A 19,826-nucleotide genomic window follows, 5' to 3' on the forward strand; every position below is an offset into this window, starting at 1 on the left:
TGTGGCTCAGTGGTTGAATGCCCCTGGATTTAATCCTTAGTACCCCTGCCCCCACAAAAAAAGAGAAGTGAGCCATGCTGCAATATGGATAAATGTTGGAAAAATTATCCGAAGAGAGAGAAGCCAGTTACAAAGTGATACACTGTATAATTCCATTTGTAGGAACTGTCCTGAGCATCTGTAGACACAGAAAGAGACGAGCACTTACCCAGGGCTGGTGGCCCTTGAGGGAAATCAGAAGTGACTGCTAATGGGCATGAGGGACCTTTTTGGAGTGATGAAATTGTTCTAAAATAGATGGTTGCACCAACCTGAGTTCATCCTAGAAACTTCTGAATTGTACATTTAAAATTGGTGAATGGTGTGGCCTGTGAATTTTCCGTCAACAAATCTGCTCTTTAAAACAAGAAACAAATATGCAAGCATCTAAGCTCCAAGATAAAGATAAACAAATAGTCTAGAGCTGCAAGTTAAAATTTAACTCAGCCTGGAATGTTTGTCTGTTAACCAGAATGTTCAATCCACGCCCATCCTCGGGGACCCCGACAGATTCCAGTCTACTTCCAGCCTTGTCTTGTGCCGTTTGTACAACTTTCTCTGCTTGGAGAATCTTTCTTGCCTCACTTTAAGTCGAATGGATCTGCTCCTCAGTGAAAAGCATTTTCAAAGGAGAAAAGAAGCATCGAGAACAAGAAGTAGTGCTGCCCACGAGGCTCAATCCCCAGCCCTGGAAGTGCTGGTTGGAGGGTCCTCTTCTCTGTCTGCCCCAGTCCAGCTCCTCCGAGGTCTGCTGAGACGGCCAGGAATAACACAAGGTCCAGTTTGTGTCTGTATTGAATTTCATACAGAAAACTAGTTAAATAGTTTTATTTTTTTTTCTATATATCCTTTTAATTGTGATCCTTAACATTGTGACATTCTTCCTTACTGAAGTGGATACAAGTTCCCTCTCCTCCCTAATAACCCAAGGACGGTCACACCCTAATTCCATGCCCTCTCCTCCGGGTATTTTCTAGGATTTTCGGTCCTCCTTGTCATATCAGCCCCACCCACTAGACAGAGTCACCACCGTTTCAACAGTCCCCGGGGCTTTAATCTAACCACACAGGTTGGATTTCTCTGCCCACCATCCTTTCTTGTATCTCAGGCCTTCTGAGATATTTTCCTTTCTGCCTAGAGTAAAAAAAAAAAAAAAAAAAAAAAAAATTACAAAGGCAGCTTTAATGAGACACAATTTGCATACCATATGATTCATTCATGTCACTTGTGGAACTCAGTGGGTTTTAGTGTATGCACAGAGCTCGGCAGCTACTGCCTCCGTCAACGTTAGAAGCGCGCACGGGCCCAACAAGAGACCGCATCGCTCTTCTCCCTTTGTGTTGCCAAACGCTGTTCCTCGGATGAACAGACCACGAGCTGCCTTCCTCAGCAAAGATCATCGAGGTAGTTGCTATGGGCATCTGTGTGGGGATGGTTACGTGGATGAGTTTTGTTCCTCAGGGGATGTAGCTAGGAGGGGAATGTCTGAGCACCCCCCCTCCGCGTGGTAAGTCCATGTCCACATTTGAGAAACTGCCGAACTGTTTTCCAAAGTGGTTGCACCATTTCATGTTCCAGCAACAACTCGCCAGTACTTGGTGTTTCCCGCCCCCTCCCTCCCATCTTCCCTTGCGCTTCCCCTCCCTCCCCCTCCCCCTCCCTCCCCCTCCCCCTCCCTCCCCCTCCCCCTCCCCCTCCCTCCCCCTCCCCCTCCCCCTCCCTCCCCCTCCCCCTCCCTCTCCCTCCCCCTCCCCCTCCCTCTCCCTCCCCCTCCCCCTCCCTCTCCCTCCCCCTCCCCCTCCCTCCCATTCCCCTCCCCCTTCCCTCCCATCCCCCCTTCCCCTCCCTCCCATCTTTCCATCCCCTTCCCCTCCCTCCCATCCTCCTTCCCCTTCCCTCCCCTCCCCTCCCCCTCCCTTCCCTCCCCTCCCCCCTCCCTTCCCTCCCCTCCCCCTCCCTCCCTTCCCTCCCCTCCCCCTCCCTTCCCTCCCCTCCCCCCTCCCCTCCCCCTCCCCCTCCCTTCCCTCCCCCTCCCCCCTCCCCTTCCCCTCCCCCCACCCCCCTCCTTCTTTTAGCAGTCCTCCTCCTGGTAGGTGTGAAGTAGTATTCCATAGTAGTTTTGATTTGCATTCCCCCATGCCTATTGATGTTGAGCATTTTTTTTTTGTAAGTAAAAAAACCCAAAAAACCTCTTTCAAATCCCTTGCCCATTTTCCGTTGCTGCCTTTTTAATATTGATTTGTGAGCGTCTTTATATATCCTGGGTACGAGTGTTCCCAGACGTATGATTTGCAAATATAATCTCCCCTTCCACACTTGTCTTTTCACTTTTCAGTTTTTATTTTCGGGCGGGGCTGGCTCACCCAGCCAGCGCTGCACCCTGCAGCGGCACCCCACCCTCACTTTCCCACGGGTGTCCTTTGAAGCAGGAACAGTGTCACCTGTATTTTTTCTTTTGTTGCTTGTGCTCTGAGTATTTCACTGGGGACGTTTTGCCCGCCCAAGGTCCCTGAGGTCTAGCTCTGCTCCCGGGTCTTGTGGTCAGGGTGTTGTCTTTCTAGCTCTGTCCTCCAGGCCTCTGCTCCTCTGTAGGACAGGGTCAGCCCAGAGCCCGAGGAAGGAGTCCAGCTCCTTTCTTCTGCGCTGGTGTCACAGCTCGAGCCATTTGCGGAGGAGAATCTGCGTTTCGCACGGCGCGGTCCTGGCACGTCTCCACAGGGTGCCGATTTATTTCGGATTCCCAGCTCTGTTCCAGGCTGTGTCTCCGGTTCCTGCCAGGATCCCATGGTCCCAATTATTTCAGCTCTGGAGTAGGCTTGAAATCAGGAAGTGCGACTCCTCCAGCTTTGTCCTTTGTCAAGTTGGTTTCAGCCATTCTTATTGCCGTCAATTTCCATATGAATTTTAGGATCAGTTGTCAGGATCTGTCCAACAGCCTGTTGGGATTTGGGCAGAAACTGCATTGAATTTGTAAATCACTTTGGAGCATTCTGTCATCTTCTCGATATGAAATCCTGCTCTCCGTGAACAGGAGAGATGTTTCATTTCTTTACATCTCCCTGAATTTATTGCAGTAATACTTTATGGGTTTTAGAGTGCAGATTTTGCTCTTCTTTTGTTTAATGTATTCCTGTGCGTTTTATTCTTTTTGATGCTGTTATAAATGGAGTTATTTCTTTACATCATTTTTGGGAATTTTTCCTTACTACTGCATAGAAATAAAATTATTTTTGTACATTGATCTTGTAGCCTGCATCCTTCCTGAAACTATTACTATTAAACTATTATTAGTTCTAATAATATATACATTAGTATATATATTAGAATAACATATGTGTTAGAACCAATTTTATATATATATATATATATGTATTTGTTGATTCCTTTGTATCTTCTCTATATAAACATGTCATCTACAAATAAAGGCAATTCTGCTTCTCTTTTCCAATCTGGATACCTTTAACTTCTTTTCCTTGTCTAATTGCTCTGGACAGAACCCTGGTACGATGTGAAAGACACTCTGTGGCTGCAGACATCCCAATCCTGTTCTTAGAGGGAATAAAATATATTCTCAAGAGTGTTATTCATTGAGGTCCATTGTGATAAACTCTCTCCGTTTTATTGTATCTGTGCTCTTGCCCTATGAATTCATTAGATGGAGCCCATTAGATGGGCACATTTCCTCCCGTCTCCTCAGTGCAATAGAATTGTCTATTATTCACCTTTACATTAATAACTATTTTATTTCAGTAAAATAAATTTCGAATGTACTATAACTACCCTTCCATTCTCTTCGGGATTGAATTGTTCTTATTGGGAATTTCCACCACCTGCTACGGGGGCTTCGTGTGACTTTCTTTTTCTTTCCGGCTCTTTTTGAGCTCTCTGGCTACTTTCACAATCTCTTAATTCTGCTAATATGTTCTCGGCAAGGTTTTTCTTTTTACTTTTAGTTTTTAGGAAGTATTAAGTTGTCTGGGTCTCAGATGTGGTGCTTTTCACCAATTCTTAAAAATATGACAGCTCCTGCCTCCTTCCCGTGACCTCCTGCTCTTCCTCCTCTTCTTAGCTCATATTAGATCCCACTCTACTCTCCATCTCTCTTTCTTCTCTTTATATATTCAAACTCGTTTTCTCTTTCAACTGAAACCAGGATCATTTCTGCAGCTCTACTTTGTATTTTACCCAGTCTGTCTTTTTTTAGTTGTTGATAGATCTTTATTTTATTTATTTATTTTATGTGGTGCTGAGAATCGAACCCAGGGCCTCCCACTTACTAGGCGAGTGCTCTGCCGCTAAGCCACCACCCCAGCCCCCTGAGTCGGTCTTTAACTTTATATAATCTGTTATTTGACCCCTGCCTTGAATTCTGCAATTTCAGAGATGACATTCTTCACTCTAGAACTTTTATTTGATGAATTTCCAAATCTGTCTAGTTGGCATACAGTTTGTTACTTGCTCATATTTTCAAGTCTCTCTTATTTTTTTTTTTTTTAGGACATTCTGTATTGGGCACCTAATTTCAGTATTACATGTCATTCCAAGTCTCATAGGGCTGTCTTTCTTTCTTTTTTTTTTTTTTAATAAGTTTTTAGTTGTAGACGGTCACAGTACCTTTATTTTATTTGTTCATTTTTATGTGGTGCTCAGGAGCGAACCCAGGACCTCCCACATGCCAGGCGAGTGCTCTACCGCTGAGCCCCAGCCCCAGCCCTAGGGCTGTTATTTCTGCCGACTCTAATTCATGGTATTTTCTTTGTGTGTTTTATACTTTTTTATTGGGATCTAATATTTCTTGGAAAGTCCTCTGTTAGAGTCTTAAAAGTTGTATTCCTCCAGAGGGAGTCTGTATCTGACCCCCAAGCCACATGTGAACATCACCAACCTAGGACCATAATAAACTGGGATCTGCGGGAGTTCATGGACCCACGGAGGCAGGTGTATCTATAAAGATGCAAACCCATGGGCTGGGCTGGGGCTCATGGCAGAGCGCTTGCCTAGCATGTGTGAGGCCCTGGGTTTCATCCTCAGCACCATCTACAACTACAAAAAAAATAGTTTAAAAAAAAAAAAAGATGCACCCTCACTTCTGGGCTGGCTTATATTAATCTGTATCATTATCTGCACTTTCCCTCTCCCACTGGGGTAAGATGGGCACATTTCCTCCCGTCTCCTCAGTGCAATAGAATTGTCTATTATTCACCTTTACACGAAGGCCCTTTGAGAGGCCAGGTTCACTAAGACACTAAGGTGTCTCCAGCAGACCCTCCACCTCGGGCCAGTCATTAACCCTCTCTACTCCTATTCTATTTTTGGTGCTCGTGATGTGGGTAGATGTGTGAATTGTGGAACTCTTTGCAAGGCTAGCATCTTGGGGACACACCTGAGACCTGTTGGCTGCAGGGCATCTGCTGGGACAGCGCAGTGGTGTCCCACAGGGCATGTGGGTGGAGCCATGGAAGTAGGGTGCCGTGGGGTCCTGACTCCCTGTGGCCGGCCCCCCAGCCTTGTGCAGTCTGCATTCCGGGGGTCCAGACCCAGGCCCTCAGGTTGTGCTTCAGGGTTGATCGTGTGCCAAGCCTCCACCTGGAGAGGAAGGGAGAAGGGTGTGGCGGGAGCGGGGATGGTGGTCCTTGGCCACACAGAGGAGGGGAGACCTGCCACCAGAGTGAGGGGGTTGCTGAGCTTTCTACTTGCTGCAGACCCGGGACCCCCTGGTCCCTGGAAGCAGGTGCCGACCGTGCATCCTGGAGCACTGGTGGAAAGTCCTGTTCCTCAGGTGACCACAACTAGCCATCCTCCCTTATCATGGACCTTAAGGAGCTGGGAGTGACCACCCTGCAATGACCAAGATGGCAGCAGGTCCCCTGGTCAGGGGCAGAGGCTGGACATACGTCATCTCACTCGAGCCTTGCATCCACCCCCGAGGCAGGGGAGTCACTGTCCAGGGCCCCCGAGCTGGTGAGTGGAGGCCCCATGTGCCTGAGGCCCTGCTTGGCTCCGTCCGCAGGGTCCTGATGGCTGACGCTGAGCAGCCCCAGCTGTGGGGAGCGCCAGGCAGGAGGCAGGAGTCGGAGTGTGCCTGCTGAGCTGGGGGACCTTCTGCTAGAGTCCCCCCGGGACAGACAGCCCCTCCCCCACCCGGGATGTGTCATTTTCACAGGGGCAGCCAAGGGTGAAGGGCTGGTGGGCTGGGGGCGGGGTGGGCCCAGGGGTGACGTCACCGCTGCTCTTAGTAATGCTTTGGCAGAGCCTGAAGCTCCCACCTTGGGAGAGGGAGGGGGAGAGGGAGGCTGGGCCAGAGCGAGGCTGCCAAGTCTGTGATCGGGCTGGGCATCCTGCCAGGCGCACCTCGGACAGGGCCTCCTGGGCGCAGGGACTCGGAGAGGAGACGCCTCCGGGGGCTCTGGAGAGTGGTGCCCACATCAGACCCTGCGCACAGGGATCCTCAGACCGGCTGTCTGTCTGTCTGCTTGACAAGGCGGATGGCCAGCCACCCCTGGTCGACATCCCACTGTCTGCCTGTCTGTCTGGCCTACAGGACTGACACTTGGAGGGGTGGGTTGGAGCCCTGCGCACGCTCCTGAGGACACGGTGACCCCCTGAACCCCGCCTGCTGAGGCTGATACCTAGCCCTGCGCCAGGTGCCCGGGGGGACAGAGCCAGATCTGATGAGGACCTGCCTTAGGGAGCTCGTGTTCTGTAGGGAGACAGAGTCACAGCCATTGTGACCACGGCCTGCGTGCTGGACGGGCTAGACCATGTCCTCTTACAATTCACCCCCAGGGGACCTTCCCCCAGGTTCCTGGATAGGCGGCTGGACAGTCCCTAGAGTTTTCTGACCCCTCTTAGGTGGTCAAAAGTCTCTTACTCACTCTACATTGCAAACACAACTGGACGGCGAAAAGTGTCTGGTGGCCCTAAAGGTCACAACCTTGACCCTGATTGGAAGCTCAGACCCGTTCTGCCCCTGCCGCCCGCTGTAGATAGCAGCTGGGGAGGGGCTGACCTCTTCCCTGCACGCCCAGGCCCCCTCCTCCTCGCCCTCCTCCCCCGCCTCCTGGGGCAGCTCTGGAGGCCACGGTCATGGTGGGGAGAGGTCCAGGGAGGAGAGATTTCCGTCATTGGCCCCCTGGGAGGTGGGCCTGCTCCTGGGCCCGGCAGGGCGGGCGCCTCAGGCTGCAGGACACCCCCCACCCCACACCAGGACCATGCACAGCCCCCGGTGGTGACACCCCACCCCCTGGCTTTCCACAGCCCCCCCAAGCAGATCTGCTCCATGTGCTGACCCCATGACCCTGAGGAGGAGGAGGAGGGGCTTGGTGAAGGACCTTGGCAGGCCAGGCCCCTGTTTGCCCCACAGAAGTCACAACTGTCCCCCACTTCAGACCTGTGTCCTGCCCTCCTCCCCAGCAGGGAGCAGCCCTTTCTGGCTCTCCCTGCTGAGAGGCAGCTGTGACCAGGCCACCAGATCCCCCACCCACTGGGGCTGCGTGTGGCCATCTTCTCGTGGTCCCCTGGGAGGCCTTGGCCCAGTCCAGGGGAGGGACAGGGACTCCCAGGACTCCCCTTTGCAGCACCCCGGCCCTCCCTGCCTTAGGTGGACGCCCGCTCCTCCCCTCTGGCCGCCCTCACACCCTCACCCCAGGCAGGTCGTTAATCTGCTCCTGCTCTCTGATGACCCCACCTCTGCCCTCAATGCCACCCTCCTCCAGGATCCCCAAGCCCCGCGAATGGGGCGTTGACAATCTTAGGTGCTCAAGCTGGGACTTGGGAACCTCCCTCCCCGGCCTCCCTTCTCAGATAAGACGCCCGCCGCAGCCCTCTGGGAAGTTACTGGTGCTTCTGCTGCCCCTCGCCCAGCCTCGCCCGACGCCGGCGTCTCGCGGATGCCCGTGTCTCCAGGTCCGGGGGTGCTCGGTAAAAGCCCAGGTTCCCAGAGCCGCTCACACCCCAGGAGTCAGGGTCCCCAGGGTGGGCTCAGGAATCTGGGTCTCTTAGGCCAGGCAAGTAGGTGGCCCTGCACCCAAGAACGCCTGCTGTCTGGGTTCTTTTCTGCCTTATTTCATCCTGGCACTGAGAATGGCGCTCACTCAGCCGCTCACTCACCAGACGTCCTGTGTGTCTGGCACGTGCTCCAAGCTGAGCCCAGGGCAAGGACAGCCAGAGGCCTCCCAGTCCGAGGGAGGCCAGAGGTCAGCATAGGGGTTGCGACCTTTACCAGCTATTGCCACTGACCTCAGGGAGCTGCCGGGGGACACTGCCCAGAGCCAGGCATCCAGGGCTGGCTTGGCGCTAGCCCCAGTAACTCAAGGAGTCCTTGCAACTGCCCTGAGGGGCTGTGACCGTGACAACTGTTTTTAAAGGAACAACTAAAGGAAGGGAAGGGCCTGGGTTTGAACCTGCGACCTGAGGGTTGGCAGGGGAGGGCGCCCCATGGAGAGGCCAGGGGTGCACAGAAGGCCACCTGTGTGCTGGGGCATGGTCAGGAGCTCCCCAGAGGCGGACCCCGGGAGCTGTGGGAGGAGAGCCCAGGGAGGGCCATCCCGCAGCGGGCAGGGCAGGGCTCCTCCGTGAGCTCCGTTTCAGCCAAGTTCAAGGAGCCAGTTCAGGTTCAGCCCAGGCAACTTTGTCCAGGCCACAGGGCAAGCGAGTGGCCCGGCCGGCAGCTCTGGAACCGGGCAGGGCGTCCACACATCGGTGAATGTTACTGCCCAAGAGGTAGGTGGCAGTCATGAGGCTGAGCCCTGTGGGGGGTCAGGGTGGCTTAGTCCCAAGCCCTGTGGCCACTCCTGGTCAGTTGTGAGATCCTGGGCAAGCCATGCCACCTCACTCAGCCGGCTCAGCGTCCTCGACCAGGAAACGGGGTGACACTGGGTCCTGAGTCTGGGGCTTGCTGGGGGCACAGCTAAGGTAACTGCCGTGTGAGCCCTTCCCGGGGTCTCCGTCCTCCACAGACGAGGAGCTGGAGGTCCAGAGGGGCAGGGCGACGTGGCTAAGGCTTCTCAGCCACTAAGGGTCCCTGGCACAGGGTGCCCCTGGGAGGACAGCCATGTGTGTCCCCAATGCCTAGAGGAGCTCAGGCCCCCACCCTGTCCTTTTCTACTGTGCCCACCCACCTGGCCCTGCCTTGCAGGAGCCCCTGGGCCATGGGGAGGCTCCCGGCAGGCAGGTCTTGACTGGCTGGGCACCTGCGTGGGGACCTGCTCCCAGCCTGAAGGAGGACCTGCTGGTGGGGCTTGGCCTGGGGACCTTGGAGGCCCCAGGGATGTGACCACCCCATCAGGAGGAGCCTCTTCCCAAATCTTCCATTTGTAAACAGTTCCCCCGGGGAAGGAAAGGCACAGTGCCCGGGGCAGGGGATGGCAGGGGTCCAGTGGCTGAGCAAGGAGGGGGTGGGGTGGGGAGGAAGGATGTCCACCGCCAGCCACGGCCAGGAGGGAGGCAGGACGGAGCTGGGGCTTCCCCTCCCCCTTCCAGCACACGTCACCTCCTCCTTGGCCGCCTGCCACTCACAGCATCACCCAGGACTGAGCAGTGCCACCAGGAGCCAGCCGGCTCTCGGGGTCAGGCGACGCCTTCCCCAGACCCCCACCTCTTTCCTTCTCCTCTCAGCCTCCCAGGCCCGGCCTGCTGCCCGCCAGCCTGGGGGGCCTTCAAGATCCTTTTATAAACAGGCCCGCATGGAGCTGGAGTGGGAGACCCTGCCTGGTTCAGACACACCCGGAACCGGATCCTGGCCTGGCCACGTCCCGGCCAGGGGACCTGGGGGGCACTTCACCCCTCCAGAACCTCAGTTTTCTCACCTGTAAAGTGGGGATGGCCCTCGCTTCCCAGTGTTGCTGGAGGGACCCCCCAGGGCTGAGCCAGGGACCCAGAACACGGGGGACGGGAAGGACCCAGGCCCCGAGGGCGTTTCCCGGCTGAGCAGAGGTGGACGGCACGGTGTCGGGGGTGGAGCCGTCTCCTCTGCCCTTGGGAAAGCACAGGGGACCTGGAGACTCCTCCTCAGTGGAGGCCAGGGTGACAGGGGTGGAAGGCTGAGAACATTCCGGATGACGTCAGCCCCCGTGTGCGGAATACATCACTTCTCCGAGCTGCGGCCGCCCTGGCTGTCAGGCTCCGGGAGAAGGAGGCTCAGAAACTGGGTCCCGGCGCTGGGGTGTGGCCGAGTGGCCGAGCACTTGCCTAGTGTCCTACGGGCATGGGCCCCGGGTTCCATCCCCAGACTGCAAAGGGGAGGGGGGAGAGACAGACAGACAGGCAGACATGAGGGGTGACCTGTGTGAGGGGGAAGGTGGGGGGTGACTGTTTTGCAGACCCCCGACCACACTAAGCCCACCCGGGACAGGGAGCTGGTGTGTGGCCACTTGCCCTCCCCGCTGCCCCCTCTGCCCCGGCCCCCCACCCCATGCTGCCCCCCGCGCTGCAGAGCCAGGCTGCCACCTTCCCCTCCCCGTCCCCTCAGGAGCTGGAGCCAGACTTCACGCGGGGCCAGGCACAGCCACACGGAGCTCGTGGGAACCCGATGGCCTGAGTGCCCCATGGGCCTGGCCTGGTGGAGTCCCTGCCCCTCAGCCTCCGGGGAAAGGAGTCCACGCAGGCCACCCGCCCGAGCCCTGGCCCAGCCGCCCACCAATAAAGCCACTAAACACCGCGATGGGTGCTCCAGGCCTCCACGCTGCTGCCGGCCCCCGGCCTCCGGGAAGAGGCCTCCCCCCAGGTGCGGGGGGACCCAGATCCGGCCCCAGGCGGGGGTCGGGGGCTGGTTCTCCTTGGTCCTCACACTCTGACTGGCTCCTGAGCATCTCCTTGACCTCTAAGCCACCAGCCCCTGGGACAGGGCACATGCCCCCCACCGGGAGTAGGGAGGGGGCCCTCATTTCCAGCAGGGACAGGCTGCCCCTCCTCGCGACTGGGGTGCCCTTGCTGGATTGGGTCTTGTTTGCGGCCTCTGCCCCACCCCCACTTGGCGACCTGCTGCACAGGGACCGTCCTTGACCCCATCCCTGCCTCGGTGCCCGGCGGTGAGTGGTGCCCGACAACCATGGCAAGGATGGACGGGTGAAGAGCTGTGTCTGACCAAGTTCTGAACCAAGGTCTTCCTCCCCGGCGGCCTTTGAGGGCTAACGGAAAGGACACTGAGTCACATGCCCCAGACGCCACGCCCAGTTTCTCTCCTGGCAGCGTGACTGTGGGCACGTGCTGTTGTTCAGGTTGCCCACTGAGCACTCTGAGGGGCACCGTTGGCGGAGACCATGAGGCCAGAGCCTTGCCAGGGGACGGGCCTGTGGCTTGGTCTCAGCTTCCGCAGTCAGAGGGTGGCAGGAGGAGCCGCAGTCCACCCTGCTGTCCTGTTGGGGCAAAGGTGAGCGCTAAGAGCTGGCGCCCATCGTGGTGACAACAACCACCGGAAAGAGACTGGGCACCAGGAAGATGCATTGTCCCTGCAGCTGGGACCACAGTGGCCTCCGCAGCGGCCTCCTCCCCCTCCCCTCCTCTAGAGAATGGCCCCTCCCCTCCTGCCCCCCCAAACCCACCTACGCGCAGAGGGACCCGTGTTCCGTCCTCAGTGGTGCTGCCTGAGGCACCTGGGGTCACGCGGCAGGTGCGTGGGAGGGCTGGCTCTGGGCCCTGCAGTCCCCCAGCCCAGAGGGCAGGTGCTGGGGAAATGATGTGGGGACAGCTGGGGACGAGCGGTGATCGCAGCTCAGAGCCTCCACAGGCTCCTGCCTGGAGGTGCAAAGCCCCAAGACCCCTCGTGCCTCAGTCCTGTTGCTGGGAGCATCCCGCGGGGGCTGGGGACCCGTCGTGGGGACCTGATTCCCACAGAGACTCTGGGAGTCACGGTCCCCATTTTCCAGAAGAGACGAGGAGAGACAAGCCCGGTCCCCGTCAGTCACCATCGGGGTCTGAGGGAAGGGGCCTCCTGGGAGTGGCTGGCTCTTGGGGGTCCCGGTGGGGGAGAGGCCATGGTCAGCGCCTCCGTCCCCTTCCTGTGTGGCCTGCTGGCCGTCCATCCTGTGGAAGGAAGGGGCTCTGGGCCGGGATTCCCACGGCCACCCTGGTCAGCAGTCGGTCAGCAGTTGGCAGGTGCGGGCTGCAGTGGGCAGGCGTGCGAGGTCCCTCCCTGCAGTGGAATGCAGGCCCCCGGTGACAATGGGTGTGGCATCTGCTAAGAACCTGGACTGCAACCCAGGAGGTGTCCCTTAAACATGCCCAGGACAGACGAGGCGGTGAACCTTAGTCCACAGGCTCAGAGGACCCTGCAGGTCTGGTCTCTGTCCCTCTACAGGGGAAGGACAGGGCCCTGGGGTGGTTAGTGTCCCCCACTCGCCCTGCTGTCCTCAGTCCAGGGCTAGGAAATGGGCTGGGGTTGGGCAGCTGGGGTGTCCATCAGGCCAGCAGGCGTTGGCCTTCCTGCACACCACAGCTGCCTGCAGCCATGTCTTAGGGGAGAGCGGTGGCTGTCCCCGGCTAGGAACAGACTCATCCCCAAGGCCTTGTGTATGTGCGAGTGCGCCTGCCCTTTCAACCACATCCCCATCTGTCCATGCTAGTTATGGGAATTGCCAGATGCTTCTGTGCCGCTTGACGAAGTTCCCCAGCCTGGCCCTCAAGCTTCCCTTCCCACGGGTCAGCATCCACATCGGCCAGTGCCCCCACAGCCTGGCTTCCTGGACATGGCAGCTCCTCTATGCAGGGCCCTGCTGAGTCAAGTTGCCCCAGTGGGACCACACTGGTGCCCATGTGCCCGTCCTCCACACAGCGTGCCCTTGACCTGGAGAGATGGCAGGTGACCCTGTGCCCCGCAGAAGGCCAAGCAGCCACTCAGAGGGCTGGGCACGCTGAGAGGGCGGCCTGAAGGAGGGAAGCCCCAGGCAGAGGGCCAGCTGTACCAGTGGACTTCAGGGATTGGGAAGATGGCCCTCCCCCCGCCCCTGCTCCCAGCAGAATCCCACAGGCCTGGTCCTCCCCAGGGGGCTGGGATGAGGCCAGCAGGGCCGGTGCTCCCTGCGACCAGAATCCGGGACAGGGGGCAGGCGAGGAGGCGGGTGGTGCTTGAAGCCAGAGATGTGGCTCTGCCTCCCGGAGGTCAGTCCCCTGCTGGGTGGACGGGCCTGGGGACAAGCGGGGGGCAGAGCCCAGGCCCCAAGGAGCTTTGCCGTCTCCCCTCCGGCTCTCAAGTGGTCAGCACAGTGTCCTGAGCCCGGCCCCACGTCCTCTGTCCCAGGCCACACAGGGAATGTGGGTGGCACTCACAGCTCTCCGGCTCTCCCCGAGGGCACAGCCAAGGGGCCCGGGATGGGGGTCGCACGCCCACACCGGCAGCCAGCCCGAGGGTGGACAGTGGTCACCCGGCTCTCCCGCTGCCCAGCCTCAGCAGCTCCTGCCCCCGGGGTGCTCAGCCTTGGCGCCACCCGCAGACCCCTCCCCCACGGGGGCCACACGGGGTTGAGGGGGAGAGACGGGGGAGGGGCCTCACCTGGGCTGTTCCCAGCTTGTGGGGCTGGAGCGACCCTGAGGGACACGCAGGCAGAGGCCCCTGCGGCTTCTCCCCAGGTGGCCGGGCCATCCCCGGGCAGCGCTGGTGGGCAGCACACCCCACCGTCCAAGCCCAGGCCGTCCCGTCACCCGCGGGACCCCGTGCTCCTGGGTCCCCACCCAGCACCACCCAGCGCTGCACCCAATACCAGGGTCTCATGCAGAGAGCTGGCGGGTGTGTGCTCCGCTGAGAGCGCTGAGAGACAGCAGAGCCTGGGACACGTGTGACACTGGGACCGGGGTGACAGGCACACATGGCGGGCCACACAGCCCTGTCACAGCTGGGGTGCGGGGGCCTCCTTCATCCCCCAGGCCTCCCTCAGCAGGGAGGGGCCCCCAGGAGCCCCCGGTGAGACCTGCTGGGGACTCCAGGGTCAGCCCTTCCCCCACCCCACAACTCCAAGTCAGCCGAGGCCCCAGAGCCTCCTTATCCGAGGAGGAGGCCAGGGACCTCGAGCCTCCTGGTCCTGCTCACCAGGCCCTCTCCCTCCTGCAGACCCCAGGCAGGACCAGCACCCGGGCCCTCCATGGGAGGGGTGGGGGCTTATGAAGGGGACAGACCCAGCCCCACTCTGCAAGTGCTCCATGCTCTTGGCTGCCGCAAGAGGGCGGTAGGTCTCGGGGCTGAGCGATCAAGGCTCTGTCCTTTCTTTTTGGTACCAGGGATTGAACCCAGGGGCGCTTAACCACTAAGCCACATCCCAGCACCCCCTCTTTACAACTATTTTTATTTAGAGACAGGGTCTCACTAGGTTGCTTACAGCCTCACTGAACTGCTGAGGCTGGCTTTGAACCTGTGATCCTCCTGCCTCAGCCTCCGGTGCCTCTGGGATTACAGGCGTGCGCCACTGGGCCGGCTAATTCACCTCCCTCTTCACTGACTGTATCTGTGAAGTGGACCTAGTAACCAACAGGCACCTCGCAGGCTCCGGTGAGTGGGCTGACATCCGGTGTCCCCGAGGCGTGTGCCCGCTGGGGACCAGCTGCTGGGGAAACCGCCTCACGCCCCGGGGCACTCCCAGCTCCTCCTTGGCAAGCAACATGGCCCCTGGGCCACTGCTCACACCCAGTGGTCAACGGGGACACAGGGGCCTTACATGCCGTGTGGCCCAATGCCTTCTCTTGTTCCCCATGAAGGGTTCTTGAGGTTTGGGTTGGGGACAGTCATGAACTTTAAGCTCTAGCTGGCCACGTTTCTCCTAGCAGTTAAACAGGACAACTTGGGAAATGAGAGCCATGTAACTGTCAAAGATTCCTCCTCCTCCCCCTTTTTGCTCTGGCCACTAGGAAGCTCAGAAGCTTCCTGGTTCAACATAACAGGGAGTGCTCAGGGATGGCGACTGCGTTCATCTGTGTCCCAGCTAGACTGATGGATGGGGCCGAGTTGAGATGGCATCTGAGGCCACAATGAGTGAGGCAGGCCATGAGGTGTGGTCAGGTTCCCCTGAGCTAAGAAATGAGCATTGTGACCAGCTGGTGCTGAGCGTGGCTGTGGAGGTGGCTCTGTGCGCGGGGCCCTTTCGCCACCGCTGGGTGAGCAGCCTTGTGAGCAGCTCAGCGGTTACTCCCCGACCTGCCTCCTCCACGAGCACCTTCCCGCCGTCCTGTGTTTTAGCGTTTATGTTTTAATATTGGGCCTTCTCTGTGGGAGGCGGGTGTTAATGAGACCAGCTGATGGCTTCACTCAGGCCCGGCCTGGGGCAGGATGGCCGCCCAGGGAGGGTCCCCGTGGTGGGGGGCCCCCACGGTGCTGAGGTCTCCCTCCCCCCGGCTGAGCCTGGGCCGGCCCTGAGCCTCTGCCTTGCAGGGGGTAGGTCCAGGGCAACGGGGAGGGCTGCGTCCTCCTTTCTGGCCTGGACGCTCCCACCCCATCTTCTCTCTGGGGTGACGTCTTCCTGACGCCCGAGGACCTACAGCAAGATGAGTCAGAGTCCCTTCACAGGGCTGCGAAAAGGCAGGCTCCTTGTCCCCACCCTGGATCTGCCACACCAGAGCCCGCAGGTCCACAGGTGTCCCCAGGGCGCGACAGCACGGGTTTGGGGTGGCCAGATCCCGCTGTAACTGGGATCCTTGGCTGTGGCAGCAGCGCCCCCTGCTGGGACGTTCGGGAACACCTGCCATCCGCCCCTCAGGCTGGGAGCGTCCCATCCCTGACACCCCCACCGCCTCCTGCAGGGACCCCAGGGGGGAGAGGAAACAAGACACTGGGCAGGTGCCCTCCTAGCTGCCGGCCCGGCCTTCCATGCCCACCTGCACGGGCGGCACCTCCCCATCGCAGGTCCTGAGGCTGAGCCTCTGCACCCTCTGTGGCGCAGGACACTGGGGGGACCCTCTGGGGGACCTGGCCCGGGTCTCAGAAGCAGGACCCGGGAGGTGAGATCTAACCTGGCCCAAACGGACCTCCAGGCACCTCAGCACCTGGCCGCCAGCCAGGCCTGGCCCACTGCGGTCCTCGGGCACCAGCCTGTCCGCCCTGAGGGACAGTAGCAAGGTGTCCCCCCTCTCACACCACTGCCCCGCCCCAGGAAGAAGCCTGGCACCGTGGGGTGGATTGTTACAGATCCTGTTTAATAGTCGGGCCTCAGAGTTTGAGAAAGTGTCACAGACGAGCCCACGGCCCTCCAGCTCCCGCCCCAGGGCCCGGCTCACCTGCCCGTGTCCAGCGGCAGAGGACAGCTGCCAAGAAAGGCCAGCCCCGCTCTGCCCAGTCCCCGGCTCCTCCCCACCCAGACTGGCCAAGCGCTGCCCGAGCACGGCCTGCTGAGCCGGCTGCCCGCCTGGGACCGCGACAGGCCTGGGGACGGGGAGGCCAACCTCCACCACTACCTTCAGTCAAATGTGAAAGACCAGACATGAGCGTCATCGTGGGGAAAGCCGGCCACCCAGGGGACAGTCCTGGCGTCCCAGGGAGCCTGGTCCAACCTCCCCGGTTTCTGACGCACTGTCCTCCGTCGATACACTCGGCCTGGGGGAGGCAGAGAGGCAGGCTGGGGGCCACGGGAGCCTGTCACCGCGTTGCTAAGAGGCCCCCCCCAGCAGGAAGCAGAAGGCCAGAGCCCCCAGGGCTCAATCAGGAAGCAGAGAGGCAGTGAGGGGGCCAGGCCCAGAGAGCCCCCACTCCCTGCCAGCCCAGGACAGGGGGCCTAGAGAGTTGGGTGGGGGGCAGAAGGAGCCAGGAGACCCCCCGGAGGCCTGAGCTCGGAGACCAGCAAGGAGGTGAGACGGCAGAGGCTTCAGTACTTCGGGACCTTGCTGTAGTCTTCAGAATGGATGTGCCGGCACAGACAGATGGACAGCAGCATCCCCAGGAGCTGTGGAGGAGGGGTGGAGGTCAGGGAGGGGTGGAGGGCAGGGAGGGAGGCCAGGGAGGGATGGAGGGCAGGGAGGGGTGGAGGCCAGGGAGGGGTGGAGGCCAGGGAGGGATGAGGTCAGGGAGGGATGGAGGGCAGGGAGGGATGGAGGTCAGGGAGGGGGCCCACCAGGCACCCAGCACCCTACCCATTTTCCAGGCCAACCCCCATGTTTCCTCAGCCTGTGCCTCACAGCCACCCTGCAGGGCCAGAAAATGGTGAGGCCCAGAGAGGGACAGTGCCTTGGCTGAAGTCACAGAGCCAGGCAGATCTCAGGCCAGAGCCTCTAGAAGCTCATGGCTGCTTGCCCCTCGGGCCTCAGCCTCGGGGGAGGACATGGGCTGGGCAGAGATGAGCAGGAGGACCAAGTGGGGGAGGGACTGACCTCGATGACAGCGACACCCACGCACACGCCCAGGATGATGGCGAGGTTCTCCTGCAGCCACGCCTGCACCCTCTCCATGCAGCCCTGTAGGGAGCACACCGCGTCACCCCTGGGCCTGCGCCACCAGGCCACCCACGCGGGTCCCCGAAGGAGGAACTTCACGAATCCGCAGGAATTGTTAAGTCGATGGCACGAATCAGTGACACCCACGGACCCAGCGCAGCCGGGTGGCCCAGGCGCCCACCACAGGGACGGCAGCGGCACACACCTCCTTGTACACAGGCCAGAGCTCGGGGTCGTTGCGGCCCCCGGGGCTGCTGGTGGTGCTGTTGGCTGTGCTGTTGGCCGGCGCCTGGCAGAAGCCCTTCTTCTGGGACAATGGGTCATCCTCGTCCCCGGTGGCCTGGCAGGAGCAGGGGAAGGTGAGCTCGGTGCGATTCATGAGATCCGCGTTGTCCGTCCAGTTGTGGAAGTCGACCCAGCCGCAGCACTTCACCTGGGCAGAGAGGGGACAGGTCCTTGTGACCACCGCCCACTCGGGGCAGGCCACCCTTCCGCAGGGTGGAGCCTCTCCAAGCCAGACGCTCAGATCTGCCACTGAGAGGTCCCTGAGGTGCTAACAGCGGCTCACTAGGGTCCCTGGAGGGTCAAAGGGACAGCTGGGTAAGTGGCATGCCCAGGTGTCCAGTGACAGTCCCCAGCTGTCTCTGGGCCATCTCAGGGTGTTGAGTCCCAGACCAGCAGCCAATGGCCAGCAGGGGGCGTGCCAGGCACGCTGGGCCGCGCAGGCAGCTTCTAGCTCCGCAGGGGCCTGGGGGCCTCCTCTCCCGCGGAAAAGGGGGACCCCATGGGGGAGGGGACACCGGTCTGCAGGGCTGGGCGACACCCACAGGCTCCTTCACCAGAGCAAAATGAAGCAGCCCTCCTTGGCCCTCCCAGGGCACGGGGCAGGGACCTCCCGTCTGAGAACCTCAGACGCCAGCATCGTGCGCCCCAGCGCTGCCTCCAAGGCCATGCTCCCAGCAGGACCTCAGCGGCGGGGCGGGGGTGGTGGTTGGGGGGTGCCGGAGGGTGGGTGCGGGGGCGGGGGTGCCAGGGAGGGGCCTGATCGGGAGCCCCCGCCTGCAATAGGTGCGCACCCACGCCCGGCCCAGGAGCGCGCGGTCAGGCGCACTCGCGCGGCAGAGTCCAGGCCCCGCGCCCCGCGCCCCGCCCCGCGCGCGCCGCCCTCACCTGCTCCTGCACGTAGTCCCAGGCCTCCTGCAGGTTGTCCTGGCCGCTGGCGTTGTAGGTCCGGATGAGCCTCCCCACCACGTCGCCCATCTCCTGCTTCAGCTGCAGAGGGAGCGCGAGGTGACCGCGGGGTGGCCGTCAGATTTCCGGAAACCCGTGGCCGCGGCTCTCACAACCGCAGACTGTCCCCACCTCCAAGAACCCCGGGACGGCTCACTGCTCCAGTGTCCGCCCTTCCTGAACTACTTCCTGGCACTGCCTGGGGCCCGCTTGGTCAGTGCTGACCTCTTCCCCTGCCCTGTGGTCTATTTTGCCCGCAGTAGCCGCATGGCCTTTTAAATGTGCATTTTCTCATGTCACTGCTGAAAAGCTTCCGGTGGCCTCTTCACACTCGGGGGAAATGCCAGCGGCCTCTAAATGACCCAGGGGCCCTCCACCATTTGCCCTTGCTCTTCCCAGGCCTCTCTCAGTTCCCGCTCCTTGCTGTCTTCGCGCTGGGCACGCTCCTGCCCCAGGGCCTTTGCACCTGTTCCCTGTGTGGAAAGCTCTTCCCTAGATGTTACTGTGGCTTGCTCCTCTGCTTCCTTTAGGGCTCTGCTAAATGTCACCTCCTCAGAAAGGCCTTCCTGAACCACTCAGGAAACCCTTGGCCCTTCCCCATCCCCTCCAGCCACCCTCAGTCACCGCCCCCCCCAATCTACTCTGGTAAGCGTGGGGTGGTTTTCTTCTGAGGCCGCGGACTCGGTGACTTTCTGGGTCTATCTCTCCTCTGCTGGAGTGTCACTGCATGGGGACAGGGTTTCCTCACTAGAGTCCCAAGAGGCTACAGCAAAGCCGGTCACAGAGTCCGCGGGTTGCGTGGTGGACACTGACCAGCCCATGCATGACCACTGCCCTGGCCAGCACTGGCCACGCCCCCCCTGGGGACTTAGAGCGCAGGCGCTGCGGCACCTCACAGATCCAGGCGGGAGAGGACGGGCTGGACCCACCTCCCTCCCCCAGGGCGGCGCAGCCTCAGAAAAGGGCCCCGGAGACCATGGGACAGGCGCTCGGCCAGGGCAGCGTGGGACACAGCGTCCACATCTGGCCTGTGCCGGTCCCCACCATGGGCAGGATCTCGGGGTCCCTGACGGTGTGGAGAGGAGCGGGTCTCAGCTAAACCCACGAGAAAACAGATTCACAAATAAGGCCGAGAGAGACCCGGGGACAAAGGTCCAGCCCCAGTGGCAGGGCCGGGGGCTGAGCTGTGGCCTTGTCAGGGCCCCGAGGGGGGC

The 19,826-nt window shown here is 60.1% G+C and overlaps 1 protein-coding gene and 1 long non-coding RNA gene across 3 annotated transcripts in view; both read right to left on the reverse strand.

The window, feature by feature from the left end:
- Window positions 1–245: 245 nt before the first annotated feature.
- Window positions 246–9,972, reverse strand: LOC139707106 (uncharacterized). Of its 2 annotated transcripts, XR_011708667.1 has the most exons (3): window positions 9,846–9,972; window positions 5,423–5,625; window positions 2,456–2,975 (listed from the first exon to the last, which is right to left on the reverse strand). It is a non-coding gene; the product is annotated as an uncharacterized lncRNA (long non-coding RNA). The 2 variants fall into 2 exon arrangements; XR_011708666.1 differs by lacking the exons at window positions 2,456–2,975; window positions 5,423–5,625 and adding an exon at window positions 246–828.
- Window positions 9,973–16,131: 6,159 nt separating this feature from the next.
- The window catches only part of Cd82 (CD82 molecule), a 39,162-nt gene continuing 35,467 nt past the window's right edge, over window positions 16,132–19,826 (reverse strand). The window contains exons 7-10 of the mRNA XM_027936389.2: window positions 18,553–18,654; window positions 17,588–17,815; window positions 17,320–17,403; window positions 16,132–16,895 (exon numbers count right to left, since the gene is read on the reverse strand). Of these exons, the coding sequence (XP_027792190.2) occupies window positions 16,818–16,895; window positions 17,320–17,403; window positions 17,588–17,815; window positions 18,553–18,654 (492 nt within the window). The 3' untranslated portion in view covers window positions 16,132–16,817. The remainder of the gene's footprint in view (window positions 16,896–17,319; window positions 17,404–17,587; window positions 17,816–18,552; window positions 18,655–19,826) is intronic.

The sequence above is a fragment of the Marmota flaviventris genome, chromosome 9 (assembly GCF_047511675.1).
Source record: "Marmota flaviventris isolate mMarFla1 chromosome 9, mMarFla1.hap1, whole genome shotgun sequence".
Taxonomy (NCBI): Eukaryota; Metazoa; Chordata; class Mammalia; order Rodentia; family Sciuridae; genus Marmota; species Marmota flaviventris.